Genomic DNA, 16,636 nt, shown 5'->3' with positions numbered 1-16,636 from the left:
CTGTCCCCGGGGGCGGTGGCGGTGCCGCCGTCCCCCCGCTGTGCCCCCGGTGTCCCCCCGCTGTCCCCGGGGGCGGTGGCGGTGCCGCCGTCCCCCCGGTGTCCCCCCGCTGTCTCCGGGGGCGATGGCGGCGGCCCTGTGGGCCCCACGTGGAGCTGAGGCGGCGCATGCGCGGTGCAGCGGCCGCCGCTGTGACCGGGCTCACGTAGCGCGCGGGCCGCCCCGCCTTGGGGGCGTGGCCTGAGGGGGCGTGTCCCGGGAGCCGATAAAGGGGGCGGAGCGGCGGGCGCGCGCCCAGTCGGTGGCACCCCCGGGCAGGGCGCGGAGCTGTGGCCGCGGCCGCCCCATAACCCCCCGTCAACAGGTGAGGCCCGGCCGTGCTGCGGGCGAGTGAGACGGCTCAGAGCAGCTCAGGGGAGCGCCATGGGTCTGGCCGCAGCGGGGGTGCGAGTGGGTGGGTGGGGGCCATACGTGGCAGCGCGCCGCCGCCGCCGCGCCCACCCCCGCGGCGAGGGGCCGGTGCCCCGGCGCGGCGGGTCGGTGCTCCCGGGCCTTACGTAACGGGAGCCGGCAGCCTCCGGAGGGGGGCGGGAGGGCGCCGCCGCGCCGGCTTCCCCGCGCCTGGCAGACTAAACACAGCCGCCTGCTCCTCCTCCGCCTGCTCCTCCTGCCGCTCCCCGCGCCCGGCGGAGCATCCCCGGCCCCGCGCCGTGGTTACCCCCAGCCGGTGCCCGCCCGTCCGCGCAGCGCCGGGAGCGGGGAGCGCACGGCTCCGTGCCGGGCTGGGTGTATGGAAAGTTCTCCGGGCGGAGCGCTGCGTGCAGGGGCTGCCCCGCGAGGGACGGGGCTGCTCTGCCTTTGCCTCTCGCTGCTCCGGGACGCGCTCAGCCTCTCGCTTTGTGTGGGATTTCGCAGCTACCTTTGCAGTCAGCTTTGGTGCTTTAATAGGATCTAACCTGACCCGCAGGACAAACTCCGACGTGGAGTCCTGAGCATACTGGTGAATATAATAAAATAAAAGCGTCGTGTCTACTTACTAATGAATCTTCACCTGAAAACTGGGTGGAAAGATCCTTAAGGATTGCAGGCAGCAGGGATTGCCCAGCGTTCGGTTTCACTTTTTTTTCCCCTGCTGACTTCAGTAAGAGGAGAATGCACAGTGCTTTAAATGTTCACCTACTTCTGATAAGTAAAGGTTTAGGGCTCCAGGTTTTAGTGAATGAAAGAAGCCATTGGTTACTAGAATAAATAAATGCAGCTTCCCACGAGGCCGGGGGCTGTTGGCTGAGAGTGCAGACAGTGCTCTGCCAGAGGCGGAAAGTAAAGGTAATGAGTTCCTGCTCTGTCTGGGAAGCAGAGGCCTCCTGGGTCAGAGGTGTTCTCTGCCCTACTGTTACGCACTTGGGCCATTGCTGGACACGTTTTAATCCTTCAACCACACTGCCAAGCATTTGATTTGACCTGCAGTACTCTGTACTGCTTCTTAGGTATGTGCTGACACAACCAGTACTGATTAACTTTCTGCTCTCTTTGTTTTCTTCCCCGAGCCAGCTCTCTGACCTGGAGAGGTTTAAATGTTGTTCCATAGTGAATGGTTTTAAATTCTAATGTTTAAAGGTGTGATTTCAGGGCTTGCACATAGATTGGAAAATTCCCAGTGCAGTTTGACAAACCGAAATGACAGGTAGTGAGTTACACTTTGGAAGGAGTGAGGATAAATAAAGGTTTATGGGAGCAAAACTCTGTGCTGAGATTGATAGAGGTAAGGAAACCATTTTTCTTCATAAGAATGTACTCCTTGAGGAAGCCTGACTTCAGCTGTCAGATCATTGGGATTGTACTGCTTTCTTTACAAGCACTCTTAATATCTGAAAATATTCTTTATATCTGTAGGTGCTCTGCTAATCCTTGAGCAGAAGGACAAACAGAAGGATAGTCTGCTGCCTGTTGTGTCTAATAAGTGCTCTGTTCCATCCCCCCTGTTCTTTGTCCTGGCTTGGGAAGTTAAAACAAGTGGCTTCTGAGGGCTGTGTCCATTCAGTCTGGAAGAAACCAAAGGAAAACTTGCTGTGGTTTCCTGGGTACAAACACACCTGCCTTAGACTCAGACTCATGAATGTCTTCAGTGTGGCAGTCAATGATAATTAAAACACATCACCTACTTGCTGCTAAAATTGATTCTCATCTCATTGTTATATTATTTATATATATAAGACTATGTTACAACTTTGCCATTAAAAGAGGCCTAAAACATGCCCTGTCCTTTTGGTAGCAGCAATTGCAGAAAATCTTTGTTCTCTCACTCCTTGAATTTAAATTTTAAACCATCTTTGAATGTGCTGGAGAACTTGGGAACTGGATTCTCGTGTTCCTATCCTGTGAGACCATCAAGCAGTGGTGACAGCTAAATGCTCTTAGTGCTTGTTCTGGGAAACTCCTTTCCTTTTGAGTAGCATTTCCAGGCAAATTGTGCCATGAGACTGTAACTTGGGTTGTCTTTGAGACAGGAGCGATTTGGGACCGTGAACAGCTGTCATTTCTGGTGCCATCCTCTCCATTTCCTCTACACTCAGCTCTGTTTAACTGTTGGGAGGATTTTCCTGTTACTTCTTTCATGCAGTGGGACACGGTAAGGACTGTGAGGGTGGACCAGCATTTAAGTCAAAAGTCAAGGATCTTTGTGACACAGTTTTGTCTCCTGGCCTTACAGACTTCATTTGGAGTAGGACATTAATTTCTTTCCTAAAGAAAGAGGCTGGTTTGGAGTTAAGCTAGAGCTATTCCAGAATAATTCCACATTGAAGTACACCCTGAGCTTCCTTTTTTTTAATCTTGTTTTCTGGATCCTTGTGAGCACCTGGGAGCTTGCAGTTGGCAATGAGGAGACTTGTGTAACAAGCATCTTCAGTCATGATTAGTATGACCTTGATTGTGGTGAGGTTGTGCGACTCTGCAGTTTGTCTTCCCTTCTCGATTGTTTCTACTTGTAGAGCTGAGCTGAGCTCTTTAAAGTCCTCAAAACCCCCGTCGTGAGTTGAAAAGGTGTTTGTTGTGTGTCCCTGCTGTCCAGTGCTGTGCTTGGGAGTGCCATTCCTCCCCTTGCTGCTTTGTTTCTCTTGTATCTCCATGTTTGGTTGCTCTTTACTATTTTCCCCATTCCTGTGGGTTTCTTTCTGCTTTGCCGTGTTTAATGAACGCACTTCTGGAACGTGGGGAAGCTCCTGTGTTAAAAGCTGTCAGCTGGACTCCCACTCTCCCGTGGGTAGTGATTCCCTCCTCCAGGATTCTCAGTTGCCATCCCTGTGTTTGCCTGTGGGACACGGCTGAGGAGGAGAGTGAGACTGACAGCAATAATGGAGGGAGCATTTTCATCTTGTTTTCCTTCATGTCACTGACAGGAAGAAATCAAACCTACTTACTTGGCAGCTTGTGTGTCCAGGAGACTTCCAGCATCCCTGTTAACTGAGCTGCATTCTCTGGGAGTTGGGAACCCGTGGCTGATCTGCTGCAGTGGTTGGAAAGCTGTGCTGCTTTAGGGCTCATGAGCTTGGCTGGCCCTGCCTCGGGCTCCCTGTCCAGCTCTGAATTCCATCTGGGAGGGGAGGAATCTTGGGTGGCTGAAGGCTGTGAGGGGAGTCAGAGCCCTTGCAAACGACAGAAAATGCGGGAAAGGAAAGAAAAATCAAGCTGGGGTGACCTCTGGATGCCATCTGGCCAACCTCCTGCTGGAGGCTGGGCGAGCTGGGGGTCGGGTTAGGCTGCACGTGGGCTCATCCTGTGCCCTTTGGAAATGGAGATTCCAGGAACTGGAAATCCAGTTTCTCCGGGCAGCCCCTTCTTGTGCCGAAGTGTGAGAAACTTTGTGCCTGCTTAGAATTTCCCTTGTGGCAGTTTGAGGCCGTTGCCAGTCCCTCATTGTGCTCTGTGCCTGTGGAGACAGGAGGTGGGATGGGGTTGCAACAGCATTTGGAAGAGCCTGGTATTGGAGCAGCCTACAAAAACAGATGGAGAAGAGGAAAAACAAGGTGAAAAACCGTCAGTGAGAGCAGCACATGGAAAGGAAACGTTCTTTTCATCACCTTTTTGGTGGTTGTGTTTGCTTGTGTTCTTTTGTTTGAGAAAAGTTTCATATTGATTAATAGTGAAAAAAGTAAACTTGGTGGAGCTTCCCTTGTGTTTTTCACTGAGTGCAGTAAACAAATAGCTCAGTGAATTCCCAGTACTGATAAGGTTGGCAAATATTTCTGGTGTAGTGGAGCTGTTTGTGCTTTGTCATCGATTCACAGATGTGTTGGCTCCACTGCTGAAGGAGCAGGAGGCACTTGATGTTCTGCAGGGTGGAATACAGAGTGGTGGCTTTAGGAAGAGTGCAGGTACATTCCAGTGGTTTTATTAGTTATGTTTGAAGTGGCAGTGGAGGAGGTGAGGAATGCTGTTGTGGGCAGCAGGGCTGCCTTAGAGCTGTGGTGATGCTGAGGTGCCTGGCTTGACTGGGGGAAAAGTAGGACTTTGTGCCAGTGAATGTGTCAGAATGTTTCAGCCCTCGGTTGTGGTCCTGCAGGTTTCAGCTGATCACAAGAGCTGGAGGTCGTGCTGCTTTTCTAGGCTCGAGTTTCCCCTCGTTCCCATCAGTGCCAGTGGAACTGTGCTTGTCCTGTCCAAGAGGCAGCTCAGAGTAAATCTGAACCCCAGTGCTGCTCCTTCTGGAGTGCTGGAGGTGGACAGGAAAAGAGGGAGGTGCTTCCAGACCCTCCGGTGCAATGCAAGAAGAGATCCTGTGCTCTGGAGCCAGGGGTATGTTCCCTGTCAACACCTCCACTTTTAAGTGGGATGGTTTTATTTTGGGTGCAGCTTTTGGACTTTGCTGATTTTGTTTGCACCTTCCTTGTGTGAATGGCACACCTGGGTTTATGTTGTTTGATATCAATTCTTTCAGCTTAATCAAAAACATGTTGCTTTCTTCCCTAAATAGGCCAAACCATTTTCTTGCTGGACTTGTTACCTTCTATTTTTTTTTCTTTTTCTTCTTAATCAGTTGTCTTGCTATTGGAAGAGTTGTAAACCAGTTTCTCTCCATACACACAGTCTGTTCATTTTTCTGAGCAGATACAGTATGTGAGAGGTTAAGGTTTTGTTTGGAAAAAAAGTAAACCCTGTGGATTCCACGACAGCATAATTACTTCTGAAGTGTGCAGGAGCCAGGCAATCCTGGGCTGCTGAGGGGATCAGCATCTGAAAGGCTGAGGGGTTGGCAGCAGGCCCTGGGAGAAAGCACTGCCTGTGAGCCTGCCATGGATTATCCAGGATCCAGGGACAGAGCAGCCTTTTGTGTCAGGTGTGGAGCTTGTTTTCCTGGTGGCAGCCAAGGAGCAGGAGCACAAAACTGCCCCTCTGAACTGCTTGTGCAGGGTTTTCATTCAGACCTGCTCCACTGGCATCTTTCTGACTGAAAAATGGAAACTTGGGTGTTTTCATTGAGTGGATGAACTTTATAAAATGTGTATTTTTACTTGGTGTTAGGGGTTTTTTTTTTTCAGTGTTTGGTCTTGGGTTTTGTGGTGCTTTTTGCAAAGGAGCTCAATGTGCAGTGTGGCTTAGATGTCAGAAAGGAGAGTCTCTGAGCTGCTCTTTCTTCTGTTGCCACAGGAGACAAAGCTGTAAGGAAGTCAGCAGGAGGGCTTTAGTCCTGAGAGCAGCTCAGGCTTGTCAGGATTCTGCCCCTCTGTCTCTTGTGAAGGTGGATTCGCCTCTCGGGGGAACAGGGATTTTTAACCTGGTTTGTGTTTCTGTCCCAGGTCCGTGGTGAGGTGACAGCTGTTGAGCAATGGCCTTCAACAAGGTTTGGTGTGCCCTGACCCTTGGATTTCTGCTGCCTGTCTCTTGTGCCCACACGGACTTCTTCACTTCCATTGGTGAGACATCCCTTGCTGTAGGTGCTGCGTGGCCAGAGGAGTTTCTGTGTGTGTTAATTACCCAAGGCTTTCATTGGTGCACGACTAAACCCACTTCCTAGTTTTTACCACATTATTATTGACTTTCCTTTTAGGAGGAACATGCTTTAAGCCAGTCCAGGTAGTCCAGTGACCCAGGCTGGGCTTTGTAGTCCTTACTGATTCTTACAGGCATTGGAATTTAAACAGAATTTTGGTGTGGCTGTTGCACATATGTGGGGGTTGGTCTCTTCTCCCAGGCACTCAGCAATAGGACAAGGGGGCACGATGGGCTCAAGCTCTGCCAGGGGAAATTGAAGTTGGAGATGAGAAAAAAATTCTTTGCAGAGAGAGTGCTCAGGGATTGGAATGGGCTGCCCAGAGAGGGGGTGGATTCCCCATCCCTGGAGGTTTTTAAAGTGAGATTGGCCGTGGCACTGAGTGCCATGATCTGGTAAAGGGCCTGGAGTTGGCCCAAGGGTTGGACTTGATGATCTCAGAGGTCTTTTCCAACCCAATCCATTCTATGGTTCTATGTCAAAGCAAGTGGAACAGCAGCTACATAATGCTATCAGTGTGCTCACCCCTGGGTTCTGAAGGTGGGGACTGAACCAGTTCAGCTGCCTTCTTCAGGAAATTAAGCAATTATTAATTAATACCAGGGGCCCATTGAAGTCATGGAAGTAATCTTAAAAATAAAGCTCTGGATTAGTCTTCGTATCAAATGTGAAGGCTTTGTGTATTTCTGCAGCTTTCTCTTTATTTGCTCTACATTATGTATGCTTGGATGAAAGATTACTCTGTGGCAACCTACTTCCTTTTCCAAATGAATCCTAAATTAGTTCTAATAATAAATACGTGGTATTACATTAATTTCCATGGCAACGAGCTTGGTCCAGCAGGAGATTTTCCCCTTCAAAAAAAGTCTTACTCAAACACTCCTTCAGGGTTATTTAAGCAAATGCAGAAGGACTTTGGGGAAGGAAGAGTTGGAGAAGGGAAGAAAGAGAAAAGAGGAAGAATGCCTTTAATTCTCAGAGCTTTTTGTTTCTCCTTGACTCACCAAGCTCCTTTGTTTTCTAGGACATATGACAGACTTAATTAACACAGAGAAAGATCTGGTGGTGTCACTGAAAGATTACATCAAGGCAGAGGAAAGCAAGCTGGAGCAGATCAAAAAGTAAGCAGTTTGTTCCATAATGCTAATGGTTAATTATTGGAGTCCATCCTTATGCAAAAAAGTGTTTCCCAAGGCTGATTAAATTTGTGGAATTTTCCCTCCGAGGCAAAGCTTAAACCTGCAGGTTTTGCTGGGTGTTTGTCCCAAGTTGTTCTCTCCCAGCCCCTGGTTGGGGTTGTGCAGCTCTCAGAGGATGGAATCTGATCAACCCACTTTCTGTCCAACACTGGCACTGCAGGGCTCCTGCTTGCACATCATTCCCAAGGGGATGGAGTTCTTTGGAGTGGGGTTTGCTTAGTGGGAACTGAAACCCAGGAAATCTCCAAAGGAGCAGTACAATGATACATCAGATATAAATCACTGAAAAGTGTTGGTGTGGCCACTGAATGGGAATTACCCACTGTAAAGGCACAGGTTCTTTCTACAGGTTTACTCTATTTAGATTTAAAAGTAAAATTAAATTTATTACTGCTTTAAAAAATAGTAAGAGACCCATTGCCATTACTATAGACCTCACACTATAGGGCTGAGCAGCAGAGCCCAGTATGTCAGATTTTATCACAGCTACAAATAAATGTTTTATCTCTGAACAGGATGGTCTCCTGACTTTCAAAAATGTGTATAAACCTGTCATGAGGATGTTGAAACAGGTTTAGATAGATGGGTGAATTTTATTTTATTGTGTATTACTTTCTGGTCTTCTGCTAAGCCAGGAAGAAAAATACTTCTGTCCAACTGGATTTGTATTTATCACTGAAAATGGAGTTGGAATTGCTGCCAGGTTTGGAATGTTAGAAGTGTATTTTTTACAGCTACAAATCACATTCTTTACAGCTACAAATTAACATGGAAACGTGCCAGCTGGACATCCAGAAGTGTGTAAATACAGCTCATTGTGCAAGTGTTGCAGCTGTTTTTATGGTATCAGAGGAGCTGTCAGGTCGGAAAAGTTTTATCTCTGTCACTGAGATAAAAGAACCTGGAAAAAATGCCAGCATTGTTTTCTGGGCTCTGTCCCTTGGCTGAGGGATTTTGGGAGCTGCTGTTCTCTCAGACTCGGTGCAAGTTGGTCATTCCCTGAAATGCACAGGGTGGCTCAGGCTTTTGTCAAACAGAAACCACTTGAAAGAGATCCTGCAAATTTAATTGCGGCAAAGCAGGTTGTGGAATGCGCCAAACTCGTGGACAGAGTTCCCTCCAGGCTGCAGATCTTGCCTTTGCCTTCTGCTGGAGTTCGGTATTGTCTGTGGGGTGTGGCTCTTTAGCATTTATTTACCCTGATTTCAGGGCGTTGGCACGTCTCAGTGTTGTGGGTCTGCGTTGTTTTGAAGCTGTGCTTGTTTGGGAGCACGTTGGGCTTGGGAATGACTTCTGGTACTTTAGAGGTTTGTGGGGGTGGAGAAGCAGCACCAGAAATTGGATCTGGGCTCCTTGTCCTTTCTTAAGACAAGCTTTCAACATGGAAAGGAACTTGTGGGATAAGCAGGAGCTGATCACAGATGTGGGAGCGTGTGTCTGAACTTGAGACAGGCATTGAACTGCCTTTTGTGAGCTTAAGGGGAAAAACAAAGGCATTTAAAAACAGAGGATTACAAATTTGGGTAAAGCTTTGCCTTTGATTAGTCCTGCATGGCAGCTCATAATGGAAATGCTGGCACGGTGTTTTGGGGGCTTGTAGGAAGGAATTCCCAACGAGGACTGTAAGAGCAGCACAGGGTTTGAGCTGCAGCTGAGAAAGATATAAAAAAATAGAAAGAAAGGAAAATAGTCCTTTCTGTTCCTTCTAGGAGAGCTCTATATGTAGATCATGTTAATACTTGCAATTTCTGGGGTTTTTTATTAGTGAAGGCACTTCAGTAGCTCGAAATCAGTTCTCCAGAGCATCAGCAGACTGGTGCAAGATTTTCATGAACGTGTATTTTCATTGTAGATGGGCAGAGAAGTTGGATCAGCTGACAGATACTGCCACCAAAGACCCAGAGGGGTTTCTGGGACATCCTGTAAATGCCTTCAAGTTGATGAAACGGCTCAACACAGAGTGGGGTGAGCTGGAGAGCCTGGTCCTGAAGGACATGTCGGATGGTGAGTGTGCCTGCAGGGAAAAGCAGGATCCCTGCTAATTACAGCTCTTTAGCTGTGGCCTTCACCTGGCAGGCTTTGAATTGGGTTTGTAAGGCTGCTTTTGAGCTGAGCATTTGTGGAACCAGTCTCAATTAGTGTGGGAAACACTCTGCTGCCTCTTTGCTTCAGCAAGAATAGAAGCTCTTCAGCAAGGAACAGGACATGAAATAGTTGACTGTGAGAGACAGTCAGCAAAAGGAAGCCAGGCTGGTTATATGTGACCTGTGAGAGTCTCTCAACAGCCAGTACCAGGTGGAGGTTTGTAATAAGGAGCTGTAAGAAAGCAGAGCTTTCAGAAAGACCCAGGATTAGTCTCTGATCAAGATTCAGCACATTCAGCTTCTCTGTTGCTGTGAGAGGGACTGAATATGCCAACTGAAAAGGCTCTGCACCTGCCAGTCACAGATCTGGACCAGTGTGCCTTAAGTCCTTCTTCTGAATGAGGGGGGAAAAAGAAAGTGCACTTTTGTTATAAAGAAAAAGCAAAGTACTGGGGGAGGTGTAGTGGAGCAAAAGAAAGGAAGCTTGAGAGGGAAAGAATATTGTATTTTTTCCATGAAGTGATAGTGTTATGCATTCTGAACAGTTAGAAGAGTCTACAGGAGTGTGGCAGAAGTCACAAATGTGGCCAGCTCATTATTTTTGGGTGGTTTTGCAGCTGCTCTTGGGTTGGGTTTGGTCCTGCTGCTTAGATTTCTGCTGGTGGGCATCAGATGAATTCAGTGAGCAGCGTGTTGGCACAGCCCTGTGGAGCTGCTTGTGCCTCTGGAACTTGGGGCAAAAGAGGGGAACAGCTCCTTGAGGGAGTGTTTTGTACTTTACAGGACCTGCTGGTCTCCTGTTCAATAAACACCTCCCTCATGCTGCTTCAGAAAGCCCACAGGTGTTTCTTTAACCAAAAACCCAAATGCTGATTGAGCAGCATGTGCCATGAGTTCAGTTCAGAGCTGTGTGAAGGTGGACCTTCCATGCATGGAGCTTACAGAATTCCCAGGACAAAGATGGCCAAGTGTGTCCCTGTCCCTTCCAGGCTTCATCTCCAACATGACAATCCAGCGACAGTTTTTCCCAAATGACGAGGACCAGACTGGTGCAGCCAAAGCCCTCCTGAGGCTCCAGGACACGTATAACCTGGACACAGACACACTCTCCAGAGGGAATCTGCCAGGTAAGAGCCATCCATGGTATTTCCAGCAGGCACTGTGAACTTTAAATGTCCTGATTTTAAGCCATTTCCTCTGTTCCACCTTGTCCAGCTCCTCAGTGTGAAGGTAACAACAGCAAAGGGTTTGAGCTGGCTAAAACTTAGGAAAAGAATCTGGTTTTAGTTGAAATCTGTATCTTTCTTCTAGTGAAGGGAAGATAATTTAGTGTTAATAATTTTTAACAAAAAATCAAGAGCAGTAAAATCTTGCCTGGGTGAGGCTTTTCCTTGTGTTGCACTGGCAGATACCTGGTTTTATGGCACAACTTATTGCATTGTAACCAACCAGTTCTGTCCTTTGTTATCCCTTTCCCTCTCAGGGATAAGATGGACCCTTCAGACTGGGAGGTTTCCTTGGGCTTTAACTTCAGAGAATGTATGAACTGAAAAGCAAAAAACAGCACATGGAGAGATCTGAGCTCACGTGGCATTGCCTGAGCTGACCTTTAATAGTTTGCTGTGCAGAAGACACACTTCTTTTCTTGTCAGGAAACTTTCCCTCCTGAGTCTTCCTTGTTTCTTCTGTTCAAAGGTAGTCCTGTGCCAACTGGCAAAAAGTCAGCTCTGTACAATCCATCTGTGTTTTTGCAAGTGCTCGTTGTGGTCAGATGCCTAATAAAATTAAGGGTAATTTGCTTTATGATGCTTTTGGGTTTGGTTCAAGACCATCTCAAGGACCTACAGATTCCTTCTACTACTCTAAGCAGCTCATTCCTGTTTCCTTAAAGCAGCACAGAAACACAAGTTTGAGCTGCTTTTGAAGGAATGAGCTGTGTAGTATGTGTGTAATGAAGTGTAATGGCAGAGCCTGGAAGTTCTGGAGGATAAAAAACAAAAGGTTGGACTCTGGAGAACTCCAGAGGGGAACATCCCGTGTGGTCACTTGTGTTCCTTGTCTTCCTTCCCAGGGAATTTCTGTTGGGCCGGTTTGGGTCAGGATCTCAGCTCACGTTGCCAAGTCCTTGTGTTCTTTGGGAGTTTGCAGCTTCAGGCTCAGGAAACTGCAGCTCTCCCAGCACAGGGTGGGAGCACCAGGTGTTCAGTGAGGGGATCAGGAACAGAGTTGCTCTGTGGGACACTGCATTTCATGGGATGTCCCTTCAGCAGAGCAGCTCCCCTGTCTCAGGGCTGCAGAGCTGCTCATAGAAGTTCAGAATGTATTAAGATGTAATCAGGAGTGTAATTTTAGCTGTAAAACTGGCAGGTCCCATTTCCTTCTTACAAGATTAAGTTTGGTTTTTCCTTGGGCCTATATTTCCAGAGGCAAAAATAGGAATCTGTAATTTGCTTGTGAGTGCTTTAATCCTTCAGAGGTCACTTAAAATGTTGCTAAAAATGACTGACTTCAAAAACTCTGGAGCAGCTGGGAATTTACTGCCTGATGTTTTCCTTTTCTCCCCCTTCCAAGCTGTCACTGACAAGCTGCGCTTCGGGAACTTTTTGCAAGTGATAATGTGATGTGTTTGAAAACAGATTTCTGAAACTTTGTATTTTGCTTCCTATTGCTGGGAGTGGCTGGGTTTGGAGAGATTTGTTTGATTTTATTTTTCACTGGTGGTAAAGAGGTTCAGCTCATTGCTGGTATTCTGGGAATGAAGAACTGCTTGTGTGTTCCCAGGATTTACAGGCTTCAGCTGAGCCTTCAACAAGCAGCTACCACAGAAGGGAGCTGTTGGGGAGCAGAAATGAAGCTGCTGTGATAATGAATGTTGCTCTGAGGGCTGGGCTGGAGTCCTGTGTCAATTCTGGTTTGTTTTAAATCCAGGTGTGAAGCACAAATCCTTCCTCACAGCTGAAGATTGCTTCGAGCTGGGCAAGATTGCCTACACGGAGGCTGACTATTACCACACAGAGCTCTGGATGGAGCAAGCCCTGAAGCAGCTGGATGAGGGGGAAGTGTCCTCTGCAGACAAAGTCTACATCCTGGACTACCTGAGCTACGCTGTGTACCAGCAGGGGGACCTGGGCAAGGCCATGGCCCTCACCAGGCGCCTCCTGGAGCTGGGTATGGCACAGAGGGAGGGAGCCAGCCCGGGGCTGGGGGGCTCTGGGTTTGTCCTGGGCAGGGGGGTCTTGCCTGGGCTCTGACTTGTTAAATTGGAGGTTTAGTTTTGAGGTGGGCAGTTGGTCTGGACTGCCCTGTCAGGGGGCTGTGGTTAAGGGTTGCTCCTTGCCAGTGAAGGGTTTTCTGCCTCTCAGCACTGGTGGCTTCTGACCCTTTCCCTTCTTAGTCATTACTTCCTGAAATCTGGTTCTCTCTCTCTCTAGTTTACTCTCCTGGGCAGAGATTGCTTCCCATGAGGACCAAAATGGGTGGAATTGAAACTAAATTGGTGATGCCAAAGTCTCCGCAGATGGTTTAAATGCAAATGAAACATGCTGGGGATGAAAAGCTTGGAAAAACAAGAAATACAGGATAAAAGACAGCAAGATAAGAGCCTGTGTCAGGAAATATCAAAGCATTTATTCTTCTGTAAATACTTTGCTGATTGACTGTGTAAAGGAAGTGCTGAGAAGCTCAGAACTAAACCTCACATACCAAAAGCTACTGAGAGCCATTTATCAAAGAACTGAAGCTTCTCTAAGTCTACAAATTATTAAAGGCTTTGTCACCAGAAATCTTAAATCCCTTCAGGGAAGTGTTTAGGTTTGCAGCTGGTCATGCTGTCCCAGCTCTCTCCCTGTCTCATTCCCTTGTCTCTCCCTCTGGTGAGAGGGGCTGGAATGGCCAAACCCTTTCTCTTAGTGCTGGGACCCCTGTGTGCCATGAGGGTTTGGGAAGCACTTTGAGTGCATCTGTTTCCTTTTGCTTTCTGTAATTAGCCACTTCTGGATAATTCCTCACAAGCTGGAAACCTTCCAATGATCCTCCTCTGTTTCTCTGTCAATAGATCCTGAACATCAAAGAGCAAACGGGAACATGAAATACTTTGAATATATCATGGCTAAAGAGAAAGAAGGAAATAAGTCCAGTACGGATTCAGAAGAGCAGGAGAAGGAAACTGAGGTTAAGAAAAAGGATTACCTGCCTGAGAGAAGGAAGTACGAAATGCTGTGCCGTGGGGAGGGGCTCAAAATGGTAAAGTGGAGTAGACTGTTCTCAAATGTTTGAAACCAACAAAACAATGTCAGGAATTTGTGTGTGGTGTGGAAGCAAGGAAGTTGTTAGAGCAGCTGGATGAGTGTGTTGGATTTCTGCCCTGTTTCAGTCTGTCCAGTAGACAAAAAGTAACAGTGCCACAGGCAGGGCTGTGCTGGCTGACTTGGATGTGCTGCATCAGTGTAATTAATTGAGTAAGGATGGTGGAAGTCGAGTTACATGCAGAATTAAGTAAGGGTGGCTTTTCAATGAAAAATCACTTTTAACAGGGCTGTCTAAAGTAATGCTTGTTGAAGTAGCAACATTCCTGTGCTGACGGTACTAATTGCTCAGACTTAAAGCATCTCCTTAACCTGTAATGTGGCAACAGAGTAGGGAGAGTGGGTTGTTCTGTGCCTTGTGCTCAGGACATGCTGTTTCTGAGAGATGCTGATGGCCCGTGGCAGTTCTCTGACTGCTGCTCTGCCTCCCTTGCAGACTCCTCGGAGGCAGAAGCGACTCTTCTGCCGCTACTACGACGGGAACAGGAACCCGCGGTACATCCTGGGCCCCGTGAAGCAGGAGGATGAGTGGGACAGGCCGCGCATCGTTCGCTTCCTGGACATCATCTCCGACGAGGAGATCGAGACCGTGAAGGAGCTGGCCAAGCCCAGGGTAAATGCCTTATGCTCCTTTGCCTTTGGAATCTGCAGTTCCACGTGTGCTTGCTGCCTGAGTGGGTGTGCCTGGCTCCTCTGGAGGGCAGGGTGTGTGCAGTGCCCTCACACCTCGCAGCTCTCGGTGGACACTCTCTGAAGGAGATGATGGGAAAGCTGGAAATGCTGAGAGGATTTCAGAGCCAGGGAGCAGCAGGGCAGCATTGCCAGGCTTTTCCAGCAGACACAGTTTCAGCACACACTGGTTCAGATGAGGAGGGGAATGTTCTCCAGCAGAACACAAACCTACTGTAGCTAAGGTGCCTTGGAATATTCCTGATTTTTTTTTTGTTTGTTTTCTGGATTTGTTTTTGCCTTTGAAGTCTGGAGAAGAGTGCTGGCTAGGGAAAGGCAGCCATTCCTCTGCTCCTGGAATGCCACCTTATTGTACAGACAAGAAAGAGTGGTTGTAGTTTCCATTGTGGTATAAAATCAACTTCTGTCTCCCAAGCTTGGAATTTGCCTGCAGATGGAATTGCTTTAAGAGGGCAGGACTTAACTGGTGTGATATTTGCCCTCTTATTGACAATGGTGGCTCATCAACCCTGTTTCAGACACTGGTTGCAAACATTCCTGTTTCTGAATGCAGATATTAATCCAAGGAATGATAATCCAAGTCCACTGGATGTGGCACTCAGTGCTCTGCTCTGGTGACAAGGTGGGATTGGTCAGAGGTTGCACTCGATCTTGGAGGTCTTTTCCAACCTCAGTGATTCTGTTCTGATTTCTGAGGTAACATTCTGAACTGCAGGCAGGAAGGACAAGCTTTTCACTGCAGGTGCCTGCAGGGCATCTCCTGCTCTCCTGTCAGGCAGCTTTGCTGCAGGGCAGCAATCAGGGTGCTGGGCTGTAGGTGATTAAGGCCCTTTGCTGCTGCAGAAGCACTGGCATTGTGTCCGTGGAATATGACCAGGTGACTTCCTTAGGGAGCAGAAAACCTGGGAACATGGTCATTGTAAGTTCTGAACTTGCTGAGGTCGTTGTTTTCCTGTCAAACATTTGGCAAAGACTTGGAGATCCACAGTCCATTAATGCAGGAGCATCTGGATGTGGGTGTCATTATTCCCTGTGGCTGAGGCCTTGCACGGCTCAGCAGCAAAAGGGTTGTGTTTGTGGAGACTGAAAGGTCATCTCCTCCTTCCCCGTGCTTGGGATGTTGCCATTCCCTGTCTGATCTGTGCCCAGCCTTCTGCTGTGCTGGCAGGATGGAACCTCATTATTCAGCTCTGGGAGTCTCACTGGAATTGTGCTTCGTGCCTTGGTTTTCATGTGTCTGCATGGGATGAGAGGAGCATATGAGGAGCTCCCAGTACCTTTTCTTGTTAGCAGGTGCTGATTTACTTAGTTTAACAGTAGAGAAATACTTCTGATTGTTTGGAATTTGGCATTGCATTGTGCCCCTTCCAGAGTTTGGGCTTTGCACCTCAGCCTTCCCAGTTAGGAGTGAAGGAGTGTCTGGTGGTACAGGAACCAGGTTAAAGGGTGCATGGAGGGCTCTGAGGTGGAATATTGACATACACAGGATGGCACAAAGTAGATGGAGCCCAGCAGGGGGAAAGGGAGGCCTTGAGCCAAGAGCTCCCACTGTGTGTCTTGGGAGTGGAGTGTAAGTGTGACCATGGATGACACAGCAGGTTGTGTGAGCACAGAGGAATTCAGTGCTGCTGCTGGGATAGGAAGAGCTGAGAAAGGAGGGTTTATTCATCTTACTCAGGATCATGGTGCTGCCTGGGCCCAATTTACCTGTAAAGCTCCTCATCCACGGGCAGGACAGAGTCACAAAGCACCAGTAGGACACGTGCCACAGCACTGTGCTGCTCCCAGCAGCTGTTGCAACACAAAAGGAAGGAAAGCCACCAGTTTGCTTCATTCAGCAACTGTTCTTCTTGCTGCAGACACGGAAACAGGACTTCTGGAAAAACCAATCTTCTCTAACGCTGTTCAAAACACAAACAAACCAACAAACCCCCCTGTCTTTAGTGAAAGTGGAGCCGGCCCCTCCCTCCCGTGTCTCCCACCCCCTCCAGGAGGCAGTGCCGGGGCGGTGGCGTGGCGGCTCCGGGGCGTTATTCCCGCCAGGCTTCTGAATGGTCGGATTGCTGGGATGCAGATTGTGCTTGTAATGCAACTATTCTGATGGTTCGCTTCACAGCTGAGGCGAGCCACCATTTCAAACCCCATAACGGGAGCCTTGGAGACGGCCCATTACAGAATTAGCAAAAGGTAAGAGAGCTCCATGCCGCAGGTTTTGGGCCTGGAATGAGTGTGTGCGTCCTGCTCATTATGGGGAGACAAGAGGTGGGCTGAGGAACAGCTGTGGAGTCCACCGTGCTATTCCCTGCAGATCTCTAACAGGCTGTCACTGCTGAGTTTCTCAGTCTTTTCCTTCAGCTGGAAGTTCTGGGG

At 48.4% G+C, this 16,636-nt stretch overlaps 1 protein-coding gene across 3 annotated transcripts in view; it reads left to right on the top strand.

Moving 5' to 3' along the window:
• Window positions 1–279: 279 nt before the first annotated feature.
• The window catches only part of P4HA1 (prolyl 4-hydroxylase subunit alpha 1), a 28,752-nt gene continuing 12,395 nt past the window's right edge, over window positions 280–16,636 (top strand). For 2 of the 3 annotated variants that reach the window (XM_071564362.1, XM_071564360.1), the window contains exons 1-8: window positions 280–364; window positions 5,796–5,912; window positions 7,014–7,110; window positions 9,041–9,192; window positions 10,262–10,399; window positions 12,201–12,440; window positions 13,327–13,514; window positions 14,013–14,189. In XM_071564362.1, coding sequence (XP_071420463.1) covers window positions 5,825–5,912; window positions 7,014–7,110; window positions 9,041–9,192; window positions 10,262–10,399; window positions 12,201–12,440; window positions 13,327–13,514; window positions 14,013–14,189 — 1,080 coding nt within the window. In that variant the 5' untranslated portion in view covers window positions 280–364; window positions 5,796–5,824. Of the gene's footprint in view, window positions 365–5,795; window positions 5,913–7,013; window positions 7,111–9,040; window positions 9,193–10,261; window positions 10,400–12,200; window positions 12,441–13,326; window positions 13,515–14,012; window positions 14,190–16,382; window positions 16,454–16,636 lie in introns of all 3 variants that reach the window. The other variant, XM_071564361.1, reaches the window with a different exon arrangement.

Source organism: Pithys albifrons, chromosome 9, assembly GCF_047495875.1.
Source record: "Pithys albifrons albifrons isolate INPA30051 chromosome 9, PitAlb_v1, whole genome shotgun sequence".
Classification (NCBI taxonomy): domain Eukaryota; kingdom Metazoa; phylum Chordata; class Aves; order Passeriformes; family Thamnophilidae; genus Pithys; species Pithys albifrons.
Note: the sequence above shows the minus strand (reverse complement) of the source record. Positions and strands in the feature narration are given on the sequence as shown.